The sequence below is a fragment of the Chaetura pelagica genome, unplaced genomic scaffold (genome assembly GCF_000747805.2).
Source record: "Chaetura pelagica isolate M959 unplaced genomic scaffold, ChaPel_1.0 scaffold221, whole genome shotgun sequence".
Classification (NCBI taxonomy): domain Eukaryota; kingdom Metazoa; phylum Chordata; class Aves; order Apodiformes; family Apodidae; genus Chaetura; species Chaetura pelagica.
Window position 1 is genome coordinate 9803358 of NW_009952533.1, and position 12247 is coordinate 9815604.

A 12247-nucleotide genomic window follows, 5' to 3' on the forward strand; every position below is an offset into this window, starting at 1 on the left:
CTCTCATGGGGAATTGCACTCAACATCTCAGCTGTGGGTCCAGGTTCAGCTTAATCCTCACTTGGGTTCCTCCCTCCCTTGCTCTGTCCTAGTTACTGTGTGCAAGGGCATATAGTTGGCAGTTCTCAAAAGCTGAGGCTCCTGGTAGTGAGGGCATGACACAGGCTCAATGCTAGAGAGGATGCATTAGGAAAAAAAGCAACCAAGCAACATGTGCTTTTTATGCAAAATGACATTTGCCTTGCCCTGGTTGTGGGGCCAGATATTTGAATCTCTCAGTCTGGGGATTAATGATGAAAGCGTGTTTGCTGACTAATTACTGGAAAAGCCGAGACTCCCAACTAGCTGGGATCAGTAGGAATTTACAGTCTGTGTTAGTCACTGGGCAGCGTGCAGCTCTGTGCCTTGGCTGGGCAGCAGTTTCACTCTGCTGGGTGAAAAAAAATGCCTGTGTTTTTAGGCTGCTGAATGTTGTTAATCATTGTCCCAGCTGATCTTCACAGGTTTCTTGCTGATGCCCAGTCTTTCCAGACTGAAAGAAAAAAAATCTCATTGGCTGATTTATCTGCCTTGCAATGAAAATAAGTGTTCCTGCTACATTGCTTACAACTTTTGCTAGCTGAGCCCCTAACTGTATCACAGAAGAGAACTTGGGGAGAAATTTGCCTTTCTCAGTGCTCTGTTCCTTGTTCTCTGTCTCTCAACCCATTTCTGAATTCTTACCTGGTTTGCAATTTAAAAAGCGAAGTCCATCCATTGCTGACAGAGGGCTTGTGTAGGCTGTGAATGCACTGATGCTAAACATGATTTAACTGCAAGTCCCAGCTGGAGTTCCTCCTTTAAGCTGGATATGCCTTGGACAGCATTTTCTACATCAGAGTTCCACAGTGGTGTTGCCCTCAGCTGGTCTTGCAGTAACCACAGGTAAGCACCAAATAAATATCATCCTATTGATAGCTATAATTAAAATGTTCTTTTAAAATCCTTATGGCATGGCATGTTTTACCTAGCAAAATCTCTGAAATGAAAGGGCATTTTTCCACTCCTTTCTCTCTTAGTGCTATCGTCTCATCATAAAATCCCAGACTCTGTAGATACCTTAAAGAAAGCAGTGTCCCAGCTTGGGCCAGGTTACAAGTTTCATTATTTTTTTCAAGTAGTGATAGCGTTTTCTTATTTCTAGAACAGCATGTGGCAGGTACATCTGCTTGTACACATAAGGGAAATTTTTCTTAACACTGCTGATCCTCTGCTATTCTTCCCTTCTGACAATTCAGCAAACAGAAGGCAGGTGCAAGGATTGTTGGCAATAGGAAGTTTGTGTAGCTTGTTACTAAAAACCCCAAATGGTCTTACAGCACAGGCTTAGCTTCCTGCAGAACTTCATGGTGAATTTTTGAGATAAGATTATGCAGAGAACAAACCAGGATAGCAAGAGTTTGATTTCCCCTTCCTACTATCTACTAATTATAACTGGAAAAGACCTGATGGTGAGAAGGCAGTTTGATTTAGTCACTGGGGAAACCTTGTGTTTATAAAATAGCTAATCCCTCTTTCCATGAGAGACATTCTATCTTCAGTCAATAAGTACAGAAGCTCTAGGCTGACTGAGACTGAAGCCAGACTTGTCTGGCTGTTGAAGGCTGCTGTTTGTACCTTTGAGTGGGATGTAGCTCCTGTGTGTAACAGGCTCAGCACATCATTTGGCCAGCACAGCTGTCTAGGGCAAGTGAACCAAATTCCTCAAGGTTGAGCATTCCTTGTTCTACAGCCTGAGAAGCTGCTCTCTGGCTGAAGCCATCATATGTGCTGTGTCATCCAAATTAATAGAGCTTGATGAAACCAAAGTTCTAAATGCATGTGTATTACATTGTTAGTTACTTTACGTTACTTAACATGATTTCTAGATGAGCAGAGGCTCTTCTCTAAGGATATCCCTGCACCAGCACCTATCTGAGATTAAAATGCAAGAAATACTTGCAATCAAACCAGTTTAATTAATGTATATTTGTACAATTTGTATTAAAAAAAAAAAAAAAAGAAAAATAGGTACTTGCAGACATTAGCATAAAGACCAAACAATATTTTCTATTTATTTAAAAAGCTTTAAACATACAGAAGCAAACCCCTAATTATAAATGCATCATTATGCATAGATTTTACTGTTTACACCATACTGCTGGCTGCTTTTATTTTTCATCCAGGAATCTATTTAAACTCCAAGAATTCTTAAAACATTCCTCTGAGCTTCCTGGCCTCAGAACTGCTGTCTATCTTATCAAGTCATTGACCTCCAGCTGAAAACATTGCTCTCAAAAAAGAAAAAGTCAAATCTTTAATAAACAATTAAAAGTGCATTAACTGTAGAATTGTTTAATTTCATAAATGTTTAAACAAGTCAGTGAAAAACACCACCCTGTGAATTAGCTTTTTGCATTATTGATTGTAAAGTATCCTTTTAATAAGATTTTGATATTGCAAACTTTAGTCTTTGCTATTTCCTTTTGTGCAACTGTTGAGTCGCACGACGTGTAGTATTCCTGAAATACCCACTGCAGTACATGAACACTATTTTACATTTTTAACTGTGTATACAATGCTCTTGCTGTATATCCCTGTTCCTTCTTACAACAAAATGATTTGGCTTAATGAACAGAAGCCCACTTCTGAAAGGTGTTTTTGTCTGTCTTGTATTTTGCAGGAGACAAATGCCTATTTCATTCTAAACAAATTCAAAAGAATGTAACTTTCCAGTAGCTAAGAACTAGGGTTGTTTGGTTGTTTTTTTTGCTGTACACGGGTTGAGATAAAAAAAGTGATGGCTATTCTGCTTGTGGCCTTGAGAAGAGAATACTGCCTCTTAACAACATCTATATCCAATTGTATCTGTTACTGCAATGATCCCTAGCAAAAAAATAATAATCAATGAATGGTTTCATAAACAACAGGTGATTAAAGTAAAGGATTTATTATAATCTGCTTACAGTTGTTTGCAAAGACAGACATACGTTTTTGCATAAAGATATAAATTGCTTTTTAAAACTAATTTAGTGTGTTTAATTATATGAAGTTTCTGTGAATTATGAATTGTACCAAACCAAGATTAAAAGTAATAAGGTACAAAAATAGGAGCAAACAGACAACAATTTGGACTGGGACAGGCATTTAACAGTGAAGTGCAGAATATGGCTTTGCTATTTAAATCAAGCAAAGTTACTCTGAGACAGAAAAGGAGGCAGTAACTTTGTTAATATAAAAAGCTGCTGCAGACTGTATTCACCCAGAACCTGGCTTTGAAATTTTCTGGTTTAGACTTTAAAAAAAAAAAAGTAAATGAAGAGATGGATGTATGACTGCATCTTTACTGTAAACAACCAGTCTGCGTGCTGTGTATCTCACGTTGGAAGTTTGGCTTTCATATTGCTGTGCAGGTCAGTATTTAAAGATCTGCCTATGAATTAGACTTCCAAAATGCAAATAATATATGTATGTATGTATATATTTATATATATAAAAAACCCCTCTCTGAATACAGTCTTTACAGATTACCCATTGCATAAGGCAGGTGTCATTTAAAAAGACAAGTAGCACTGACCATCTTCAGTGCACCAAAGCGCACCTCAAAATTTGGATTCAGAAAGGGTGTAGAATTCTTAATTCAACCACCATTTAAAAGAAATGCTACATTCTGACCGGCCAAGGGACAAACTAGAGCTCAAAAATACCAGTGGCACCCAGAGAGAACACTATAGATTAGGACTCTGAAAAACTATTCTATTTAAACATGAGCATATGGTAGCAACAGTTGAGCCTCTGAAAAGTTCACCTGTCCTCTAATCTACTCCAAAATTTATCTGCTTATAAATTGTGAAATCGTGAAAATCACCTCAAAAAGTTTTTCTTTGCAGTCTTATTCTAGAGAAAACATTTGAGACAAAATCAGACCAACTGAGTTGAACTTGTAGTGTGAACATTTGTCTTCTCTGATGTTTTCTGATTATTACAAAAATGCTTACAAAATTTACATATGGTTTATCACTAAAAATTCCACTCAGCTCATCTGCCCTTCTCAGTACCTTTACCACCCCTCTCACCAGTACAAATCTGTTCAATATACTTACTGTAATGATCTGCATGTTCCCTTCATCATAATCAGAAATCGCTCTCCCCATCTAAAATAATAATCTGACCTTTTAAGATGTTTTATGTATCCAGTATTCAAAGGAAAAACAAACAATCTGGGAAACCTTAATAAAAAAAGAAAAATAATTCAACAGCTTATTCGCCCCTGTTCCCCTGAGAGAGAGAGGGAACAGGGGGCAAGAACTCACTATATCATTAAGCAGCAAAAGCTTTGGAGAGACTGAAATTTGTCTTGTTAAATGAAACCTTTGAAAAGTGGCAAACACAACATGGTGTAGTTTCCTAGAGAAATATGAAGCAGGATTTCTAAGATGTGCTCAAATCACATACGCTTGCAAGCAAGACAAAAGGGAGAAAAATATAGAGGAAAATAGAAAGGCTTAAATACAACTGAAAAGGTTAAGTGTGGTTATTTACAACAGGTACTGTAGGATGGTAAATTAGATATGATGCTAAAAAAGGCACAGCTTTCCCTTTCTTAAATACACTGTAAACGGTTCATTATGCATGCAGAACATTTCACTTTACAAAAAAATTACCTTGTTTGTTTAGACAAAGATAGTACTTAAATAGTCTCCAGCAAAATAGAGTTCTTTCAAAAATACTTTCCCATTCATCCTATTAACCATTAAAGATTTTTGTCTCATTTACAAAAGTTCCTTACACCTTATTTCAGGTCCTTCACAATTTATACATACAGCAATGTACAGTACAGCAAAAGACTGCAAAAAATTATTTGTAAAGCCAGCACAATAGATACTATAAATTGATACCAGGGCATTTGTTTTCACATCTTATCCTTTTTAATTAAATAGTAAATGGACACTTAACACAGTGTATATCACCTATGAGGGGATAACATGGGATAACAAATGCCGCAGGTGGGGATAACAGAGTATTCCACACCAAATGTTCTGTTATTACTTTACACATTAGGGTTTGTGTGTGTGTATACATGTGTGTATATATATAGCTTTTGTTTATTTTTACAAGAAAAGAATATTAATGCCCCATATTGACTTTACGTTTTATGTGCAAACCAAGGGTAAGCTTTAAAAAGTTCTCATTAGTTCTCCAACCCTTTTAAAACAAGCAAACAATACCAGAAACTACATGGCATATTTAAAACTCCATCTGTTAAAATATCAAAATCAAAGAGTTATTGACTAGATATGGCTTTTCATCCAGAGAAACAGGAACATTTTCTAAGTGTTTGAGGGTTATGGGTAATTTCCAAACATCTAGGTTTTGCCAAATCCCAGTCAACTGCTTTCCATTTCCCAAACCCTTCATATGATTTTAGACTATTCAGAAACTGCTGAACAAGTGTAAATAGCATGTTTAAAATATCATTTCTTGGGTCCTTCATGGGTGTGGAATAACACAGGGAAACTTAAGGCAAAGTTCTTCCATTTAAGACATTTTCTATCACTTCCTGTGAAAGTACAGGGGCTTGGCATTCCCAGATTCCACCTTTGGTAGCTGGTCACTGATGATTTCCACCAGCATCGCTGGAAACTCTACTTTCAGTGCCTGAGACTCTCGGAAGGTGTAGAAACAGAATTCCAATAAGTCACTAACGAGCTGAAATACAGAAAGAAACACTTTTTAGGAAAAACACAGAGTTTCACATGCAAACAACAGTTTACTGATAATGGATTATTTCCAAGAAATGGCCCCTTACTCTGACTCAGCAGTCCATTTGCAGTGGTTAAAAGCAAACGAATCCTAAAGTGCTAATTAACTTCTCAAAAATCAGCTAGGAAAACCCAAGATGCTGCAGCTTTGATTTTTCAGCCTTTGCTGCACTTCTCGTTTTGCTAAGGGGCAGCCAGGTAAACTATAGGTACTCAATGGCTATGAAGCTAAAGCTGCCAGAGGGAAAAGATCAGCCATAAACTGTTGTATCTCTCCATTTCAGCTGCACACATGTTCATCTGGGTAACTTCAGTGCACTCTTCAGGGGCCACAACCTACAAGTGCCAGAGCAGCTGATGTTTTTAGCTCAACAACATGAATTCTCTGTCACACTCTCATTTCAGGTTTTATAGCATCACAGTCTGTATGAAATTATTCATCTGGTAAAGCATTTCTATTTATATATGAATGCATTTTTTTTAAATACACATACCCCAAGCTTTTTTTCCTGCTTACTATTCACTGAACTATAGAAGCAATATTTAGGGAAGTATTTAATTTTGAAAAAAAAAACCCAAACAAACACAAACCTCAGTCCTTTGTTCTTCTAGTGGTGGCTAACAACACTCTTTTGCTTTCTCTCAGTTGATTAAGCACAATACTGAGAATTTTGTAGGTAAACATTTCTAATTATCTCTTCAGAGAAGGAAGCTCTGTACTGTAACCTGGTACTTGCAGTGTTACCTGTTAGCATGGGACCACCTCTACCTGCAGAAAAAAGCTGAACAGAACCACAGAATGGTTGGGGTTGAAAAGGACCTCTGGAGGTCTTTGAGTCCAAACCCCCTGCCCAGGCAGGACCACCCTAGGGCAGGTCACACAGAAATGCATCCAGAGGGGTCTTCAAAGTCTCCAGAGAAGAAGACCCCACAACCTCTCTGGGCAACCTGTTCCAGTGCTCCGTCACCCTCACAGTAAAGAAGTTTTTCCTCATGTTCAGGTGGAACTTCCTGTGTTCTATGCACCTTCTGCAGCACTGTAGCACTCCTCTGGCTTCCTCTGGGTGGCAAAGGTGTTCCACAGATGAAACCCTGTTACAGTTGTACTGCATGGCCTACAGGTACCATGAGCTATTTGGTTCATGCAAAAAAACCCACCACTCATCTTCAAAGCACCAATACATTTAGTCTGATGACTTCTGCCTTGCCTCAAAGTTGTGGTTTTGGCATTTGTCAGTTACAGAGCTTCCTTTCCATCTACACATTACAGGAAATGTAATCAAACTAAAGAACTGACATTAATTTTGGCTTTTGAACATTTTAACATGTTTTGTACTATTTTTCCCAATCAGAATTGGAAACTGCAGCTTATCTTTACAATAAAGCAACATGCCATTAAGGCAAAAGAACTGTAAAGACAAAAACAACTCCTTCCAGCATTACTGCTCTGGGAATTGCTTCTCTTTTCATGATAAAAACAAGGCAAAACAATCTTGTGGCTCAACCCACAGCCATGCAGGCTTTTGCAGCATTGGTTGTACCTAGTACACTTTGATACAATCAAGGAATATTTGTTCATGACCTTTAGTAGCAAGAGTATGTTGGATCCTGTGCAATCTTTAAGAAAAGAAACCAACACCAGTCCAAAGGCAAGATGGCTTCTGAGGCACTCATGAAAGAAGGTCCATCTAGGTTTCAATTAGCATAGTAATTTCTATTGCAGTTCATCAAATTAATGCATTGGATGGCCGAAATAAAACTAGAGCCTCTGCTGTTTATAAATTCAGAAGTTACACACAGCTTAATCTATCCTTGCAAAGGATTTAAACCACTTTTGCTTGTGTAGTTTATCAAACACAAATCTGTTGTTTCAATTTTTAACAGGTAGAGTTGCCACAAAGCCTCTGTCAGATTAAATAAAAATTGGACTTCTGGAAGGCAAAAAAGAAAATAATTTTTAAAAAATACATGCACCAACAGCCTACCATCCTGGAGCACCATATCCTAGGACTTATTTTCAGAACTTTCACAGCTGTTCTTCCAAACATATAAGCAGTTTATGAACAACACAGAGAACTGCTGAAATGACTTGAACACTCGACTTTCTGCTACTCCACAAGTCTATTTGCTGTTCAGTCCCAATGATCTGCCACTGTCCTGAGGCAACGCCAATTAATTAAACTAAATATGCATGCTAAGTAATATAGACATCATTTGGTTTTCAAGGGGAAAAAAATACTGACGTGCCAAAGGTTTACTTTACCCATTTAGAAGCAGGTTGTTTCTGCATATACTGTGTGCCAAAAATACTCCAAACATAAAACAAAACCAAGCTAAGTAAAGGAAACTGTCTCTTTTTTTAGTAGACCTAGATTTAGATCTACTAAATTAATCTAAGCCTACTACCTAAACAGCAGATTTCTAAGTTGAAAAATATAGAAATTGCCACTATCTCTTGACCCTGCCTGTGTCACTGATTACCAGCACCTAAGCAAACAGCCTTGCACCCCAATGCAACCTTGACAGTGACCTGATGAATGTCCTGCTTTTCCTAAGCTTAAACACTAGTAGTTTCACATCACTGAATGTGAGGGGGTTGGAAGGTCATCTCTGACACACTGCCAACCCCCCCTATGCTGTGCTGATGGCTCATCTTCAGTGTAAGTCAGGCAAATTCCTCCCTCATCACACTTGTGAGATGCCTCTGAATGCAGCGAGATAGGTCTCACAGAGAAGCCTATGTGAAAATTATTAATTCTGCCTCTTCAGCAAGCTTTTAGTAGTGTCAAATCCATATATGTGTCTGGTGAGTATGTGGACAAAAGGGGAAATTAAAAATAATAACTTTCACAAAGAGAGCATAACGTAGTCTATACAATAAATGTGTTAGAAATCCAGTAGGGGAAAAACAGGATGTGATCGTGGATACCATTGTAACATTGCACATTACGAGTCACCACAGAGGAGAAAGGTTAAGTTTACAACAATTTAAAAGAAAACACCAAGAACCTCTGATCAAATAATACTTGGGTTTGGAGCCTTAAGAATAATATATATTCTATACCTATTTAGTCTGCTAAAACTTCTCATTCTCTCTTTCTTTCTTAAGCAAAGTTATCAACTTTAAACTACTTGACAATAATAAGCAGTTTAAGAAAGCATATTTCCTTAGGAAGCACAGTGCGAGTGTCACAAGGAATACAGGGCTGTGGTCAGGATCTTTGTAACTGCAGCCTGAAAAGCTTGTGTGGCTTTTAGGATTGGGGAAGTATTTCTAGCACTGCTTTAAAACTAAATAGAATGAATGTGGGAGAATGAAAGGCCAGCTCAGAGGTACTAAGATGTAAACAATGCAATAAGGTCAGCTAGAGGAGGCTGCAAGACCGAGAACGGAGTTACAGCACTGCTCTGTTCTGCAGGCATGTTCTCATACATTTTCAAAGGCACCATCCCCCTCCTGCCAGCCCAGCAGCTTTTGGCATGAAGGGATGAAAAATTCAGGTTCCACAGGCAATGCTCATTTTGAAATTTGAGTATCTGCCTCTGCATCCCAAGCAACATCCATCTGATATAGTTTTGATTTATAACAGTTAAATAATTTAGCTAGTCTTCTGCTTCAGAAAAGACATTCCCACTTTGGTACGGAAATTAAAAAGTTTGCTTTCTTTTGTAACACACAAGCTCTGTCACTGCAGTGACAGTGACTGATACACCACAGGTTACAAGTGAGGCAAGGCAAGCTATCTAGCACCTCTACATTTCACTTACGAATTTTCTAGATCAAATATACTCTGATTGTTCTTCTAAGGCTTGCAAAATACCTGTGCTCTAAGAATTCCTGACTACATTTTACCTGACCGCTTTTACCCTCTGCTTCTGCTAGTTTATATTGGAAATGCTGACACCTCCTCCAGTAGAGCAGCGTGAAAGGCAACTCTAATTAAGCAGTGTGAATGAAAGCTCACCGTTTTCACGCACTGCGCAATGAGAAACATAGTTACCTCTACAGTCTCCAATTATTTCAGCTACTGAAGCAGGCTTCTGAAGAGTTACAGCTTAGCAGAGTGCAGATGAGTGCAGCTAAGGCCACGATTAAATTAATTCCCATTTCTTTGGGATTCAACCAGGATGTCGTTCTTGCCACTTGTAGGAAGTTGTTAACTCTCTTTGGAGCTGGCAATAAAATGTCACTCAGTATCCCTGACAGGATTTCTAGCCCCTCCTCGCACGCAGGGGGATCTGGCCAGTGTGGGGGGACAGGAACTCGGGAACCGTCTGCTCCCAGCAGGCAGTGCTGGGCTGTGCCCAGCTGGGTCCTGGGGATCTCCCAAAATGGAGACTGCAGCCTCTCCAGGGGGGCAAATGCCTCTAAATAAAGTAATATGAGCTAGGCTGCAGGGTGCAGACACACAGGTCAGAATTACCCCATCCATGTCGCCCAGACTGCTGTAAGACATGACAGCTCTTCTCTTAGCTATAACCCTTCACCACTTCAGTCATCAATTGTGAAGCTTTCTCTCATCACTACCCGACAGAGTTTGCTTCTTTTAAACATTTTCAAGGGTACAGCAGTCTTAGTAATTCTGACATTTTTTACTTAATCAATCCTCACATTTGCATGCATATTAAGCACCTCTGAGAAACAGGAGTATTAATCAAACAATTTTCTGTTACTAGGGTGGGGTCTCCATAAAATAGACTTTTTCACCCACACTGTTCTTCATAATTAAAAAAATGAAACCTTTAATGAAGTCCCTGAAGTTAATACAGTTCTAGTGACCTGCAAGCACTTGCAGAATTTTTAAAGCAAAAGGAATTTATTTTAGTTAGGCAATCTCACCATACCCTTGTATTTCCAGAAATGGTAAGAAGTGCCTCATTTGCACGGGTGCACATTTCTGTGCTCAGTTATTTTTCTGCCTTCAAAATCTCTCACAATCTCCACGTGGGGTATGAAAGCCCACGGTCACTTCTCTATCAGCAGCATCTTTGCGATTAAGCCTACTGATACAGCAATTCAGACAGCAGTAGGGTAACAACACAATGCTGAGTAATTTCTTTCTATTATTAGCTGCAGCTATTACTGTCAGAAACCTCAGTGTTCTTATATAAAAATGACAAAAACTTTATTGCCAAAAACTTTCTCCGTCCCTTTCAGGAATGGGTCTCTTCTGCCTGCTTCCTACAGGGCAAGGAGTGGGTGTATCTTGGGAGGAGGAATCTTTGCAGCTGTACATGATGCAACTGTGCAGCTCTGGTGACCACCTGCAGAGAGCCAGGCTCTTTGCAAGGACAAGCTGCTGCCCATCAGCTGAGCAGTGCTATTTTCCCTCTTGCTCTCAAGAGCTGCACGTGTCAAACTGCAGGAGTCAGGAGCCTGCTGCCTTGCCAAGGTAAGAAGCAGGAGCCGAGGCCAGCGAGCCGCCTTTCCCTGAGGCAGCAAAGAGCCCTTGGGTGGGTTTGGGACTATCACACCTCCTGCTTTTCTCCTTCATGCAGAGGATCCAGAACTAGCTCCTTATGAAATCTTAAACTTTAACCCAGAGAGTGAAACCTCCCGCAAACTTGGGGAAAACAAGGTAAGACAAAGGGATAAAGCCTCTGATTACACCTACGCAGAGTATTTATGTCATGCAAGCAAGGAATAAAAGGTGGATAAAATGCCTATGGATTAGTCACCAACAGTACCTAACTGGAGCAAATGTGGAACCTAGTTCTGCCTGGACAGGTGCATTTATCTGACTGATGAAATGCCCTCATTTCTCTGGGTTTTCTTCATAAATATGTGCACACCAAAACCACAGCACCTGACACCTGGACATGACAGGATCCTGACTTGAACTAATTTTGTATGCTGGGAGGATGCATGCGAACCCATGGTATCACACACCCGTGAAGCATCCTCAGCCTCAACTCTCCCTTGCTCTTCTGTCAACAATAGTGGGGTTCTGCCCGCTTCCAACAAACACCTTTTAAAGTGAAGAAGAGATCCCACCATCACAAACTGAGCAAGACCACCCTCAGAGTAGGACATGTCTACATTAGGGAGCTGGGAATCAATTTATCCCTGGACAGACACCTATTAGCTGCTGCAACACAAACCCACACTCACTCTTGCATTGCTGCTGCTTCTGTAGGGGCACTATGAGGAGTGGGGACTGGATGTAGCCTCTGCGTAAACAGAAAATACCTACTCAGAGAACTGTGACACTGGGACAAGAACAAGGCTCCAAACAGCTCACCAGCTGTGGGAGACAACTTTGGCAGATGAGTAGCAGGAGTAAGCGCACCCAAAGAGGTGCTGGCAACAGCTGAGGGGCTCATCTGTGGCCTTGTATTGATGGGATGAAGCACCTGCAGAGGCACACTTGCATCTGCCACAGCGTGCCTTGCAACCTGCCCCTTGAGGATCTGTTCCTTCAGCGTTTTTAGTGAGTGTAATCCTGGCATTCTCAGCCTAGGGAAAG

General features: G+C 39.8%; 1 protein-coding gene across 2 annotated transcripts in view; it reads right to left on the minus strand.

The window, feature by feature from the left end:
- Positions 1 to 1977: 1977 nt before the first annotated feature.
- NR3C2 (nuclear receptor subfamily 3, group C, member 2) overlaps positions 1978 to 12247 on the minus strand; it is a 210303-nt gene continuing 200033 nt past the window's right edge. Inside the window, exon 8 of one of the 2 annotated variants that reach the window (XM_010008944.1) lies at positions 1978 to 5727. In XM_010008944.1, the coding sequence (XP_010007246.1) occupies positions 5572 to 5727 (156 nt within the window). In that variant the 3' untranslated portion in view covers positions 1978 to 5571. The remainder of the gene's footprint in view (positions 5728 to 12247) is intronic. The other variant, XM_010008945.1, reaches the window with a different exon arrangement.